At 38.7% G+C, this 16,913-nt stretch overlaps 1 protein-coding gene across 1 annotated transcript in view; it reads left to right on the top strand.

The window, feature by feature from the left end:
• Nucleotides 1-16,913, top strand: part of LOC130912875 (myocyte-specific enhancer factor 2A-like) — a 43,722-nt gene that overhangs the window by 12,265 nt on the left and 14,544 nt on the right. The window contains exons 2-3 of the mRNA XM_057830975.1: nt 6,078-6,236; nt 12,098-12,301. Coding sequence (XP_057686958.1) covers nt 6,183-6,236; nt 12,098-12,301 — 258 coding nt within the window. The 5' untranslated portion in view covers nt 6,078-6,182. The remainder of the gene's footprint in view (nt 1-6,077; nt 6,237-12,097; nt 12,302-16,913) is intronic.

Genomic DNA, 16,913 nt, shown 5'->3' on the forward strand with positions numbered 1-16,913 from the left:
AGTGGGGCGTGCAATATTATTCGGCCCCCTTGCGTTAATACTTTGTAGCGCCACCTTTTGCTCCAATTACAGCTGCAAGTCGCTTGGGGTATTTTTCTATCAGTTTTGCACATCGAGAGACTGACATTCTTGCCCATTCTTCCTTGCAAAACAGCTCGAGCTCAGTGAGGTTGGATGGAGAGTTTGTGAACAGCAGTCTTCAGCTCTTTCCACAGATTCTCGATTGGATTCAGGTCTGGACTTTGACTTGGCCATTCTAACACCTGGATACGTTTATTTTTGAACCATTCCATTGTAGATTTGGCTTTATGTTTTGGATCATTGTCCTGTTGGAAGATAAATCTCCGTCCCAGTCTCAGGTCTTGTGCAGATACCAACAGGTTTTCTTCCAGAATGTTCCTGTATTTGGCTGCATCCATCTTCCCGTCAATTTTAACCATCTTCCCTGTCCCTGCTGAAGAAAAGCAGGCCCAAACCAGGATGCTGCCACCACCATGTTTGACAGTGGGGATGGTGTGTTCAGGGTGATGAGCTGTGTTGCTTTTACGCCAAACATATCGTTTTGCATTGTGGCCAAAAAGTTCAATTTTGGTTTCATCTGACCAGAGCACCTTCTTCCACATGTTTGGTGTGTCTCCCAGGTGGCTTGTGGCAAACTTTAAACGAGACTTTTTATGGATATCTTTGAGAAATGGTTTTCTTCTTGCCACTCTTCCATAAAGGCCAGATTTGTGATTGTTGTCCTATGGACAGACTCTCCCACCTCAGCTGTAGATCTCTGCAGTTCATTCAGAGTGATCATGGGCCTCTTGGCTGCATCTCTGATCAGTTTTCTCCTTGTTTGAGAAGAAAGTTTGGAAGGACGGCCGGGTCTTGGTAGATTTGCAGTGGTCTGATGCTCCTTCCATTTCAATATGATGGCTTGCACAGCGCTCCTTGAGATGTTTAAAGCTTGGGAAATCTTTTTGTATCCGAATCCGGCTTTAAACTTCTCCACAACAGTATCTCGGACCTGCCTGGTGTGTTCCTTGGTTTTCATAATGCTCTCTGCACTTTAAACTGAACCCTGAGACTATCACAGAGCAGGTGCATTTATACGGAGACTTGATTACACACAGGTGGATTCTATTTATCATCATCGGTCATTTAGGACAACATTGGATCATTCAGAGATCCTCTCTGAACTTCTGGAGTGAGTTTGCTGCACTGAAAGTAAAGGGGCCGAATAATATTGCACGCCCCACTTTTCAGTTTTTTATTTGTTAAAAAAGTTTAAATTATCCAATAAATGTTGTTCCACTTCACGATTGTGTCCCACTTGTTGTTGATTCTTGACAAAAAAATTAAATTTCATATCTTTATGTTTGAAGCCTGAAATGTGGCGAAAGGTTGCAAGATTCAAGGGGGCCGAATACTTTTGCAAGGCACTGTATATGTTAGGAATGGCTTACTTTTAAAGGCATTTTTGTGCGACTTAGGCATTTACTCTATAAGTAATTGTTGCCAAAAGTTTACCATTACACAATGTCAGACAATCTGTCATTATTTAGATGTTGGAAATGACTACTTGCTCATATTTTATGTTGAAAAAAAAAGCAATAAATTATATTTTTGCACAGTAATATTTTCTCTTGTGTATACTTTAAAATTTTACATAAATCTTTTAATATAATTATCGGCTTGACATTATCGGTTATCGGTTGGAATGAGGAGGAAATTATCGGTTATCTGTATCGGTTGAAAATTGTATTATCGTGCATCACTATAAACAAGCATTCATGGCTCTAAATATCGGAAAGCGATAACATAATGCATTTATGTAAATTAGCTCCTCTCTTTGTATACATACTAACATCATATCTGTGTATTATGTTAGTTTAAGCAATGTACACTGTACATCAGTGAGCATGCTGAAATAAAAATCTCAATAAATTGAAAATAATGATGCGTTTGTTCAGCGCGGGGTTAAACCATTTACAGACAAAGCCTCGTAGCTAAAAGGACAAAATGGTTTTGTCGTCAAGTGTAATACACAAACAATTTTGAATGAACATAGACAAACGAGCACAAATTGTAGGGTCTACAAGGACAATCCCAACTTTGTGTTAATAATATACACTCAGCAGGAAAAGCAGTACATTATTTTCAATTAAACCCAACTAAAAGCCACGAACTGTACACAAAAAAAGTCCGAGCAGTTAGGAGGATGCTTGCCACGTTAAAGTTGATGCTAATGCTAACACGGATGCTATGCTAACGTGATGAGTTAGAGTGAGCGTGTGATGATCACTGAGCACAGACCTTTAAAAACCTGTGTTGCAAAGTGGACTAGATATTTCTGCAATTTGCATTTAGATGAACTATCCAGAAGCTTATAATAATCTTCACTGAAAGAGCACAGAGAAAATTAAAGGAAAGAAAGTTATTGAAAAGATGAGCAAAAGAATAAGTTACAAAATGTTCGGAAAATTAAGTTCACCACATTGTACTTTGAATAGTATAATAAACGGAAAAATATGCTAGTATAAGAAGTTATAGATGACCATCCATCGATCCGGTTGTAGTCCGCCTTTCGCCCAATGTCCCCTGGGATGGGCTCCAGCAGCCCGAACCCTTGAAGATAAATCGTCCAGAATGAATGCTACCATGTAGAAAATTGCATCATTTTAGGGAGTGCGAATTTGTTGGATGTTGCCCTATTTCTTTCCTCACTAAATGCCTCCAAGTGTTCTCCATTTTGGTTTTGTCGAAATGGTTACCCTAGTTTTGAGCCCTACCCCAGTGGGGGTAGGTTACTGGAGCACAGCGACATCACCAATGCATACCATATACCGAAGTCAGACAAGTACACTACACAATCACTGACTGATCTAATCAATTGTCTTTACGAGACCAAGGAGATTAGCTCGCGACAGTAGGGTATTTTAATCAAGTCTTCACTACGCTGTATATATATAGTATAGAAAGCCTTCCCGTCTCATCAGACCTTAGGATATGGTTCCAGTAATCCATGTGTTTTTTTGACATGTCTTCAGCAAACTGTTTGCGGGCTTTCTTCAGAAGAGGCTTTCTTCTGGGGTGACAGCCTTGCACACCAATTTGATGTCGAGTGCAGCGTATGGTCTGAGCACTAACAGGCTAACCCCTCACCTCTTCAATCTCTGCAACAATGCTGACAGCACTCCTGTAACGAGTCACATGACATTTTGGAGGGAAAATGACAAGCAGTACTCAATTTGGACATTTAGGGATGTACGTAGTTTCTAAGGGGTGTAATCCCTTTTGTTGCCAGGGGTTTAGATTTTAATGGCGTTATTTTAAGGGGAAAATAAATTAACTCTTATTATATAAGCTGCACACAGACTACTTTTTATTGTCAAAGTGTTATTTTGTCAGTGATAAGATATACTTAAATATCTGCAGAAATGCGAGGGGTGTACTCACTTTTGTGATACACTGCATATACTATACTATAAACAGGATGTTGTCATCACATTGAAACATATTGAAACACTTTAGAGCTAATTTTAAATGTAACTGAACTAGAGCTGAAATGAATACTCGAGTAACTCGAGTTTAAAAACTGATCCGAGTAATTTTATTCACCTCGAGGAACCGTTTAATTTTGCCAGCTCTAAGCATTACGTTTTGCCCGGACTACTTTTAATGCGGGACAACGCGCTGACGTCACGTGCGTAGAGGAAGAAGCAATAATAATTTAAAAAAAAAAAAAAAACTTACCGCAGCCGACAGCCGCTACAAACTACGCCGACGTTGCTAAAAACTACGCCCGCATGATGCTGGTTTGGTGGATGGAGTGTCCGATGCGTCTCATAGATATCGCATGCATTTAAGACTAGATGCGAAATGACAGACTCGGCCGCGTCTGGGCAGCGTTAGTAAACAGCCGCCATCTTTAAGCAGTAGACTTCTCATCGCTAATAAATATAACGTTACTGTCTCGCTCACGTAACGTTAGCCCTTCGGAGGGCTAGGTTTCTATTGATTATGACCACTGTCGATGCGTGGCTAACGTGTCTTACATACAGGGTTTATTTAATCTGAAAAAACACAGCGCTGTAGAGTGATGAGGGTGTAAAATTAAAACATAATAAAGCTAACTGTCAGTTTTAGCTCAGTATTCATTACTGAATAAATGTGCTCCAATACAGCAGGTATCATACATTTATTTTGAACACTACAAAAACTCAAACTCCTACCAGTACTTACAGTTTAGACTAATTTAAAACTTAACTAAAAATTAAAAATAGCTTGACACAAATGGAAATTAAATTGAAACACATGGGGAAAACACGTACCTTTCAAGTGATGTGTGTTATCAAGCGTAATTACATTTTTAGTTAAGAAATATGTTTTTTTTTTAATAAGATCTAGAAGTTTTTCGAGTGAAAACAGTGAATTTTTTTTCCTAGTCACATCTTAGCAGTGTTGGGCACGTTACTTTAAAAAAGTAATTACATTACTCACTACTTCTTCCAAAAAAGTAACTGAGTTAGTAACTGAATTACTCTATAGTAAAAGTAACTAGTTACCAGGGAAAGTAACTATTTCCGTTACTTTAAAAAGAACTTGTTGTATGTCAAAGAATTTGAAATTTTCTGAGCAGTATTCGAGTCAGTGGAATAGAGAAAAACAGACAGGTAGTTAACTTGTTAGTTGCTTCAGCAGATTTAAATTGCTTACCACAGATGTCGACAAAAGCTTTGCCCCGGGACATAAATTACACATTACATGCAGGTTCTTTCCTTTAATTTCGACAAACTTGAAATAGTGTCTATATCTCCACCTCTTAAAGGACAATTTTTCTTCTGAATGCTCTGCCATCCCGACCCTGTGCATCTGTTTTGCGTGTGTGTGTTTGCCGCACGCGCTGTTCCGGTTTGCCTGTGAAATCACCGGCTCTGATTGGCTTACTACGACACATTCCTCTAACCCTCAGCCAATCACAATCACTTCCATCGCATCTCTCGAGGGGCTGCATTTAGGTAGGCTCGTTTCCCGACAATTAACGTCACCTTCAAAGCGTCTGCCGTCCTCAAGATGGAAGCAGAATTATTGCTGGCAGACAGTGGGAGATGGGAACGAGGCTAGCATCAGGTGTAGCAAACAGAGAAACGTTACCAAACTTTGGAAAGCATTGTCTAATTGAAAGAGCAGGGACAAACAGCTTGGAGTCAGAAGTACGTGCGCTATTCCCGAACCTGAACGCACCCCAAGTCTTGGACGACAAATCAACAGAGCAGAGAGTCGACTCGACACGGCTGGTAGTTTCTTCAATTTATTCAGAGTAAGTAACGCACCGCTTTTGACAGTCAGTAACGGTAACGGCGTTGTAACGGCGGAAAAAGTAATTAGTTAGATTACCCCGTTACTGAAAAAATAACGCCGTTACGTAACAGCGTTATTTATAACGGCGTTACTCCCAACACTGCATCTTAGATGCAATTGTTGGCTGTTTTCAACAATGTATATCGTAAATAAAGACATTGATTGATTGAAAATGGTTCAATATTGGATTAAATGTCTTTTTTTCTATATATATTTATAATTGCTCTCTACCTTAAAAAAAAAAAAAAAGTTTATTACTCGATTAATCGATAGAATTTTCAGTCGATTACTCGATTACTAAAATATTCGATGCTGCAGCCCTAAACTGAACACAAGAAAATAAAGCAAAAATTATGTAGAAAAATTAAATGTATTTGGCAGAAAAAAAGCCTTATGGCTGTGATAGGGAAACAAGGACTTTTTTTAAAAAATATGCCCCCCCCCTCTCCAAAACTTTTTTTTCAAAGGTGTTTTTGTTTAAAGCAAAGAAAAACGAAAAACAAAAGAAATACTAAATACTAACAAAGATCTTCAGCCTTCTGGATGTCACAGTTACTCGGGCTAAAAAGATGCATGCTGGCTTCATTGAAGACTAGATCACGGGAACACGGGATATTATTATGCTTAATGCGGCCATCAAGGTTTACTTATCATTTTAAGGACATTTTCAAATCAAATTGTCTGTCTGCTTCTAACATAGCGTCTCTATGTTATGTGTTTCTGGACAGGTTACACTCCCACCTCAGCCATGATTTAAGGACCAACGCAACCTGCTCATTCTTTGTTTTACTGTCAGCCACAAATCTTTTTTTTTTTTTGCGGGCGGGAGGGAGATGGGGCGGAAGAAGATCCAGATCACCCGCATCGTCGACGAAAGGAACCGGCAGGTTTGTTGTGAATCCCCTTAAAGTTTCAACTTCCTTGTCCTGGCAGACTGATGTATATACGACAAGGAGTACTAAAATTAATTAATTAAAGGTTTTATTAAAATTGAAAAAATATATTGAAGGACACATTTGATTATTTATTATGTCATTATTTAATTTTGGTGCTCCTGGTCCTCCATTCTGTTGCACACATGGAAAGAAGTGCCTGTCCATTTACGTACACACAGTAAGAACATGTCTGTCCGTTCATATGCATGCATAAAGTAAATGTTATTGCTTGTGGTTTTACAGCTAATTGACTTGTTGACGTTGCTTTTAAAATAGTCGAGCAAATAGTCTATATGCTTTGCAGAGGAATCCCTCAAGGATCTGTCTGTGGACTTTCAACATTTTTAGCGGTGAGCATGACAATTTGGGGTTAGTCGGGCCCGGACGGCACCCTGTCATTTTAAGGGCGGGACACACAGCTCTTCCTTCTTCTCTCCCGGCCGTCTGCTGGCAAGCTTTGCGCCACCCACTGGAATCCCTCGCGGTGCGACGCCGGCTAAATATATCCGGCAACAAACGACGGCCTGTCTGCGAGCGAAGTGGTGACGCCGTAAATAGCCAAGCAGCCGGGGAAATAAACATGTGTTTGTTTTAGTGTTTGCACGTCTGGAGTGTCTCCTGGACTGGGGGAGGCTGTGTGCTGAGCTCTTACTTCCCTATTCTGGGAATGTCGCTTTATCTGTCTTGTAGCTCGGCATTTTTGTTGTTGTTGCTAATATCAGTGCTACTGATGGCAATAGGTTTCAAACAAGCTTGAGCGATACGACGAAAATTTGTTATCGCGATAAAAATGTTCTTGTTAGTCAATATCGATAATTATTACAATAATTTCTTCTTTTCAATTTGAAGTCTGATTTTTGCCCCTGAGGGAAAGTTGACAAAATAAGATGCTGCTTTAGCGAATCTTTATTGTCAGAACAAAGATACATTGTGACAAACTACTACACAGCGTCTCTTAAATATGAGGATCATTGCACAAAATTAAAAGTTAATAAAATGCAGAACTTGCACGAGGTAATCAAAATGCAGAACATAGCACAAAATCTAATGTAGACATACAAGCCCAAACAATTAAATGGCCATAAATAGACAAACTAATTTTAATTTTCACTCTGAAACATGTTAGTATTTTGTGCCTAAAGTCTTAAGGTAGGGATGCCCAAGTCCGGTCCTCGAGAGCCCCTATCCAGCTTGTTTTTCATGTCTCCTTCCTCCAACACACTTGAATCAAATAATCAGGATTGTTATCAGGCTCCTGTATAGAGCTTGCTGATGAGCTGATCATTCGATTTAGGTGTATTAAAGGAGGGAGACATGGAGAACAAGCTGGATAGGGACTCTCGAGAACCGGGCTTGGGCACCCCTGTCTTAAGCTGTCTGACAATGTCAACAAAATAAATAGACAAAAGAAAATGAACAAACAACGCAGCCATTGCTTTAAATGCTACGGGCCAGAAAATATCTGTCCACAGTATCAGGCTTCAATGCTGCTCTGTGAACGGTCACAATGTTCCCTCCTGTACTCAATACCCTCTCAGAGCTAGCGTCCATGGCACATCAGCGGCCCCCTTCTCTCCAGTGTTCGGGTGGTGTAATTACAGTTTGAATCTATCGACTTTTATCGAAGGTTTTTATTATTTCTGTTTACAAAACTTACACTGCTGGCCAAAAGTATTGGCACCCCTGCAATTCTGTCAAATAATGCTCAATTTCTCCCAGAAAATGATTGCAATTACAAATGCTTTGGTAGTAATATCTTCATTTATTTTGCTTGCAATGAAAAAACACAAAAGAGAATGGGGGGAAAATCATTATCATTTTACACAAAAGTCCAAAAATGGGCCGGACAAAAGTATTGGTACCCTTTGAAAAATTTTGTGATGCTTCTCTAATTTGTGTAATTAACAGCACCTGTTACTTACCTGTGGCACACAACAGGTGGTGGCAATAACTAAATCACACTTGCAGCCTGGTAAAATGGATTAAAGTTGACTCAACCTCTGTCCCGTGTCCTTGTTTGTACCACGTTGCGCATGGAGAAAAGAAAGAACACCAAAGAACTGTCTGAGGACTTGAGAAGCAAAATTGGAAGGAAGCATGGGCAATCTCAACTCTCAAGGCTACAAGTCCATCTCCAAAGACCTGAATGTTCCTGTGTCTACTGTGCGCAGTGTCATCAATAAGTGTTAAGCCCATGGCACTGTGGCTAACCTCCCTAGATGTGGACGGAAAACAACAATTGACAAGAAATTTCAACGAAAGATTATGCAGATGGTGGATAAAGAACCTTGACTAACATCCAAACAAGTTCAAGCTGTCCTGCAGTCCGAGGGTACAGCAACGTCTACCCATGCTATCTGTCGGCGTCTGAATGAAAAGGGACTCTGGTAGGATACCCAGGAAGACCCCAATCTGACCCAGAGACATAAAAAAGCCAGGCTGGAGTTTCCAAAACTTACCTGAGAAAGCCAAAAGCGTTTTGGAAGAATGTTCTCTGGTCAGATGAGACAAAAGTAACAATTTTTGGGAAAAGGCATCAACATACAGTACTTTGAGTTTACAGCAAAAAAACTAGGCCTTCAAAGGAAAAAACACGGTCCCCGTAGTCAAACATGGCGGAGGTTCCCTAATGTTTTGGGGTTGTTTTGGTTCCTCTGGCACTGGACTGCTTGACCGTGTGCATGGCATTATGAAGTCTGAAGACTACCAACAAACTTCGCAGCATAATTTAGGGCCCAGTATGAGAAAGCTGGGTCTCCCTCAGAGGTCATTGGTCTTCCAGCAGGACAATGACCCAAAACACACTTCAAAAAGTACTAGAAAATTGTTAGAGAGAAAGCACTGGAGTGTCCAGCAATGAGTCCAGACTTGATTCCCATAGAACACCTGTGGAGAGATCTGAAAATGGCAATTTGGAGAAGGCACCCTTCAAATCTCAGAGACCTGGAGCAGTTGGCCAAAGAAGAATGGTCTAAAATTCCAGCAGGGCATTGTAAGAAAGTCATTGATCGTTACCAGAAGCAGTTGTTCGCTGTTATTTTGTCTAAAGGTTGTGCTACCAAGTATTAGGCTGATTGTGCCAATACTTTTGTCCGCCCCATTTTTGGAGTTTTGTGCAAAATGCTAATGATTTTTTGTTTTCATTCTCTTTCGTGTTTTTTCTTTGCAAGCAAAATAAATGAAGATATTACTACCAAATCATTTGTAATTGCAATCATTTTTGGGAGAAATTGAGCATTATCGGACATAATTGCAGAGGTGCCAATAGTTTTGGCCAGCAGTGTATATGACAATAATTATTATTATTGTTTTATCGCCCAGGGTTGGCGTCAAATCCAGTCACCTAGTCACCTACTATAGTTTGTCTTTGTAGTAGGGCTGCCACAGTTAACCAACTAATCGACAACTAATCAAATGAACTGAAAACAATTTTGATCGTCGATTAATTGTTGAGAGCCATTGAAATAAAAATTGTGCAAATCGTCTTTTTGAGCCTTGTAATTGTAACTGTCTTATTTATTTTTTGTTATTAAAAGATTTTTGCATCTTTTAAAACGCTTTGATGCATGAATTAAGTTTTTTTTTCTCAAATGTTTTTATTATATTCAAATTGGGTAGCGGTCTTAAACTTGCAACCCGGGGGTCAGTAGCAATCCATTCGACAAGATTTTGCGGCCCCAATAGAAGACGACGGCGTGATATCACGATGACGTCATCTCGCATCGCAACGTATGGCCATTTTGAGAGGAGGGCACGCACAGGTAAACATCCGTAGACAAACGTCTGAAATTCATATATTTCAGCTGTGTTTTGCGTCTTTTTTTATAAAAACGTCTTAAACATGACTTATTATTATCACGAGTCACTGCCGACAGACGCGAGGAGGCGATACAACTTAAAATTAGCGTGTATTGGCTTGCAAATCTGCCCATACAAAGTCGCAGCTGATAGCTGGATAAACAATCCAAAGGAATTGCCTGCAGTGGAGTTCGCAAACATCTACAACTACCTCATAAAGTCTCCCAGTTAGTAGACCTTTATCAATTACATGGAATATGTACGGTGTGGAACTAAGAAAACTGGTAGTATATACGGAGTGATTATTTCTGCCGTAACTGGTAATTTGCCTCCAAGTGTTATTTAGCCATGAACACGTCACGGCAAAATAATCAATTCCCACCAGGCCAATAATATACCGATTGACCGATGAGAGCAGTTCACGGGAAAAGAAAAATAACGCTTTGCGAGTTGTCGGTTACGGTAATAATAACCACTGTCTATTGAATCCTAGCAGCTAATTGGGGCAATAAAAACATCGAATAAAGTTTACTTACCAGTAATAAAATGTCGGCTGCAAACGTAAATGTGCCTGGTCCACAGAACCGTCTTCTTTTACTGTTCCTCGATTTATTGCTTTCAGTCAATTGCTTGTCATTTTCTTCTCACAAGGAAGAATAAAGAACTTGTGGCTCCGAACTCTTCCTTGTGTGACAACCCGCAACACGGCAACTTTTAGTCATTTTGACGGAAATAAGACCGCAAATAATACTAATGTTCAACGTGTTTGTATTACAATGCACGACAGAGCAACTGCTTGTGACTCGTCTTTTGCCCCGTTTTCAATATGGCGACGCTTTGTTGTTGCTGGTGACGTCATTAATGCCCGGATGTCCGACTGCGAGAATTTGACAACCAGTTGTTGTATTAGTGTTGCCCGCATGTATTTTGCAATGGGCAATAGATTAATTGTAATTATTTTAATTCTAATAATTTAAATCACATGAATGAATTCAGTGAAGGATTCATTTTTGGTGGAATTTTTTATTATTATTATTTCAATAATAATTTAAAAAATAATGAGAAAAAAATGCAAATTGAAAAAAACTGAAATAATTCTAAAAGACATTGAATAAATGTTAAAAATTAGAATTTCCAAAAATGCGTTACAACAAATTTTGAAAAAAATAAAAGAGGCATGAAATCAAATAAGTTTGGCCCTTGTGTACTGTATTTTGCTCTTGGAGCATTATGATTTTTGTTGTTGTTGTTTTTTTAAATCTCTTGTGACCTCACATACTGTAGCTTAACATTTTGTCTGCCATTGACGGTAATAGACGTTATGAGATGGACTGGATGTCTATAGTCGTCAATAGGTGTTTTCAATATCAATTTCTCTCCTTTACTAACTACCACAACACATACTCTGTGACCTGGATTGGCAGTAAATGAGTTAAGCTAAAGATAACTAATTTATTGAAAAATACGTTTAAAAAATCTAATTAAAAAAGTTTTAAAATGTAATATTTTAATTCAATTAATTATTATAAAGAAAGTATTTGTTTCATCAAAAAATTATATAAGCAGAAAAGAAAAAAAACTAAATATTCTCTTTATTTTATGAAATTCATTTAAAAATAACAGTATTAATAAATAACGTGATAATTACTGTATATGAACCAACTCGCAAACTCATCCTAGTAATAATTAGTGATAAATTAGTATCACAATAATCGTATGTGACAGCCTACTTTGTAAAAACTGCGCTACTGTAATAATCCTTTCATGTTTACAGTGGTGTGGGGAGTAATGGGTAAAGTATGCAGTGGTGTTTACATCCCATAATAATTGGTTTTGCCTGAGCTGGATTTAGGCTGAAGTGTATTTTTATTCCCCTCGCCTAATTTTATACACTTGCCTTCCTCTTTTAGCAACTTCTCTCTTTTTTTTTACTCATTTCTGCTGCATATGCGGATAATTCTGTGAAGAGTCATATTTTATGGACAATGTAATGATAATTAGCGGGTGTCTTGCAGGTTACGTTCATGAAGAGAAAGTTCGGATTGATGAAGAAGGCATATGAACTGAGCGTGCTGTGCGATTGCGAGATCGCTCTGATTGTCTTCAACAGCTCCAACAAGCTGTTCCAGTACGCCAGCACCGACATGGACAAGGTGTTGCTCAAGTACACCGAGTACAACGAGCCCCACGAAAGCAGGACCAATTCCGACATCATAGAGGTGAGATGCTAGTCTTTTCAACTGGCCGTCTTTTTGGGGGCACTTTACAGGATGCACCGTGAACTAGGAATGGGAACCTCTTGGTACCTCACAATAGGATACGGTTTGCGATACAAAGCTCACGATAACGATGATCCGACGATATCATTCTAGGATATTCTAAAAACAACTAATAAACAACAAAAAAAAGCTTCTGCTGTGAATTGGAATGAGTTTATCACTAGGAGACGTCCAATCCATTTGAAGTGGGAGGGTGGCAGCGAATGAACATTCGTTCATTTGCTGCCATCCCTCCCACTTCAAATGGATTCATTGCACACAATTGATGGTGAAAAACATTGAATCTAAACTGGGAAGAGTGACTATGAATGCTCTTGTTTCGTTTCCATTGACGGCTCTAGACGTCCAATCCATTTTAACTGGAATGAACGTTTATTCCAATTAAAATGAATTGGACATCTAGCACCACCAATGGCACCGAATAAGTTCACTGAGTGTTCTGTAAAGGTAAAAATAATGTGCATGAAAGGGTTCGTAGTAAGCCTGAACGATATATCGTTTAAACATCGTCATCGCGATGTGCACGTGCGCGATTATTATTATTTTTTAATCCATATAGACCCCACTCACCAACGTCACACAATAATGACGCATCGCTGTATCCGGCCACCATATTGTCCGTCATTGTTTATCCGTATTCTCAATGGTTTCAATTTGTCGTGCAATTTATTGTGAAATTCATGGAAGCCCCGGTGTTTTCAGACGCTGTAAACTCATTGGATGCGTTGCATAAAAGGCATTATGTGGAAAAGCTTCAGTCTATCCATTCGCCAGATCCATATTTGATGCCTAAATCGATATTTTTCGACCCGCTGTCTTTGCCGTCTCTGCCTGACGTCTGCTACCCTGATATCTTCAACTATCTTGTCCACAGAAACTCAGCCTAGTCTCACGAAACTTAGAAAAACTTTAAGAGCAGCACTCTCAGCAAGATTACCCCGTGTGACCCTTTACTTTCAATTTTCTAAAATGGCGACAATCAATTAAAAAAAAAGTTGACTGCGATGGCCGACGCTTCAAGGATAGGTGGATATTGGACTATTTCTTCAATACGCAACAACTGTGTCTGCCTCATTTGCAAAGAGACAGTCGCTGTTTTAAAAGAGTTCGCTGTGACGCGATATTACCAAACAAGACACACTGACATGTACAACAACATTACAAGGAAGATACGCAGCGAGAAATTATAGCAACTTGAAGCTAGTTTAATTTCACAGCAGCAATATTTCGCAAGAGCCCGAGTGTCGAAAGAAAATGCCACAAAGGCGAGATTGTTGAAATTATGAATTAAAAAAAAAAAAATAAAGCAAATGTGACACACAGATGGGCTTGCTAAAAATTGTTTAAATATATTGTTCTACGTAAATCAGCCAAGGTAGCCCCCCACATTTTTACCACACCAAATCTGGCCCCCTTTGCAAAAAGTTTGGACACCCCTGTTTAACTGATGATCCGTAGACGAGGCCAGCTTCTTTCACTTGGTACCAGCTAAATATTATTCAAAAAATAATGATGGCGGAAGAAATAAACATCTTGAATTTGAAACTGTATGTTGTCGGCGATTATCCTCGCAATGATCTTAATTGTGGTTGTCAGCCCAAAACTCTCTAAATATATATTAAATGCATCTTACCAGGTATAAAATGACTACTACATAGTCTGTGGTGATCGTTTGGTGCCCAGTTTTCTCGTCGAATTGCAGCAGTCCATCTCGCTCTCCTCTCCGGGTCTCTCGGAATACGGTAGAACTTCAAGTCTCTCCGTCTATCTTCTCTGTTACTGCAACCAACCGCCACACACGCCTTCATCATTTTGATTATTAATGGTAACGAGCAGAAAAACACGCCATAATAGGAGGAATTTACGTAGCGGTAATGCGTAAACATGACGAGCTGACGGACAATATGGCGCGGAGGCGTGGTTGTGACGTCATGTGAGTGGGGTCTATATGCCTTGCTTTGTACTCTGAGCACAGGCTCACACCCTCCCTCTCCCAGCCCTTTGTTCCTCTCAGTCACTGTGCACTTGCTTATTAAAGTTAACGATGGCTTTGATCTGGCCAAAGAAGCAGACTTCACACAGGCATCTGTCAATCATCGTTTAACTTGTTAAACAGTTTCCTCAAGGAAGCCGCGCTGGAATGAATGTGTGTATGTGTGGACACGTTGGAGACATAAAAATGCCAGAAGTGATCATGAGAAGTTTGAAATTTCTACATGTAACTCCAACTGTCACAGCTAAGGTAGATAAACAGAAGCATTTAATAAAGCCAAGCATTTATCTACTACAGTACTTTATTCTTCAAAAATGATTTGGTTGGACAGTTTTGTTTAAAACTGATCATAATTTTGACATATGAAGTGCTTAAAAAACATTTTATACACATTTTTTAAATCACTTTGGGGGAAAAAAAAGTGAGAAAAACATGTCTTATATGTATCTCTTTCCAATGCTAAATCTGAATAAATACATTGAGCACAAAAAACACACACAAAAAAAAATAAATAAATTGGGGGTGTGCGCTACTTCGTGGTTTTTCACTTATTGCGGCGGGTTCTGGTCCCCATTAACCGCGAAAAACGAGAGATCACTGTACACTGTGGTGATGGTGAGTCATCCAAAGTCTTTCCAAACAGCTATTCAAGTCATCAAGTGAAAATTTCTTTTAAAAAAAAAAATATATATATATATATATATTTATATATATATATATTTTTTTTTTTTAATATCGCAATATAATATCGCAAACCCCCCCAAAAATGGCAACAATAGTCTTTTCCAATATCGTTCAGGCCTAGTTCGTAGCTACCAAAACTCAAATTAAATGAGTAATATATAAAATAGATTTTTTAAAATCAATGATGACACCTTCTTATTTGAACCCCATCAAAGAAAACTGGGGAAAAACACATCTGGAAGGGAAATAATAACAAACCCAACGATTTGAAATGTTATCAGGATAAACTGTAAATCCTGATTTTCAACATGACAAGTGATGATGCAGCAGGTATAATATTCATCATACAGTCGCTGCACTTTATTCATACAAGGGAGGATGTCACAGCGTGGGTGAAGTTGTCTTTCCTGGCGTGACAAAGGAAAAAAAAAACTCATGCCGAATGGTCAGCAAACATTTTTCCGGCAACGACGTAAGTTGGAGTCAAATGTCATGGCTTTGCAAATGTTTCCACCCGCCATGTAAACCACGTTAGGCTGTCACGCTTACAAAAGATACATGAAAGAAAATGAAGCAGAGAGCAGTTGACACAGGTGCCTTTTTGTGGTTACCATCAGCTTAACGGCTAAACTTCATTGAGCGTAAGGGTGGGCAAAGTTTTTTCCTTTCGCCTCGCTCTTTAATCCGGTCACACTTTTTTTGCCCAGAGTCCTATTTTAAATGGCCAACCCTTAATGATCTGGTCCTTTGCTTATGTTTAGGATAAGCAGTTAGGTAAATGGATGATTTAATATGAAAAAAAAATCAATTTAACAGATATATTCCACTTACAGTATCTGTATTTACTCTTCATACAAGTAATTGGTTAGTCAAGTATAATCAACGAATTTACTGGATAAATTTCAATATCAGTGTACGGGAAATGGGGCATGGGGCCGCTCAGTAGGGTGCCTAATTTGAAAAACTTAAAATTCAAATATTTTCAAAACCAAAGCCGCTAGCGCCCTAAAATCAAGACAGGTACCTCCCTTAGGCATATTTGAGTCCCCATGAGCAGCGGCATAAAAAAATTCAAAGTCATTCCCTAATGAAATCCCGATTAATTATTTTTTAATTTTTATATAAGTATAACAAAACTTAAAATGGCTATAAAATTCTCCGATTTTACACCAGATGCACAAAAACCACCAGAGATAATCACCTATATTTTCAGGATCAATAGCAATATTTACCATATCATATAAGTTTCTGCGCGAAATAGCGACTTATTTTTTTTAATTTAGTGAAATTTTGACAATTATGATTTTTCAACAGCTAATAAATCACTTGATTTTCACATCAGAAACTTAATACTTGAGGAAAACATGAAGAATCATTGTAATTTTACTCAACAAAAGCAAATTTTTGCATTTTTCTATATACATCAAGAATCGTTTTAATTTTACTCAACAAAAGCAAACTTTGCATTTTTCTATATACAAACGCAACTTAATTAGGTTGAATTCCGATGCCTCAGCACGTCTTGCCGGCTAGCTGGCCGTCGTTGTTTTTAGCTTGAAATTTTACATAAAATAAAATATGTAAAAGCCAAATTTTTTTGTATGGGCGCAGAAATGTCTAAATTACTAGTTTTTTGCCAGAGAACACGCAGTTGGCCGAAAAATACCTGATTATTTGATTGTAAAGTTACCCTATTCTGTATGGATGCAAAATTCAACATGGCGGCCATCACAAAACAAAGAGCTTTTTAAGTTGAAAATTCTTGTAAATAAATGCATAAATCCCGGAATTTTTAAGGATATGAAAGTAAAACAGTCTAGACCAGGGGTGTCCAAACTTTTTACAAAGAGGGCCAGATTTGGTGTGGTAAAAATG

This window comes from Corythoichthys intestinalis, chromosome 1 (genome assembly GCF_030265065.1).
Source record: "Corythoichthys intestinalis isolate RoL2023-P3 chromosome 1, ASM3026506v1, whole genome shotgun sequence".
NCBI lineage: Eukaryota > Metazoa > Chordata > Actinopteri > Syngnathiformes > Syngnathidae > Corythoichthys > Corythoichthys intestinalis.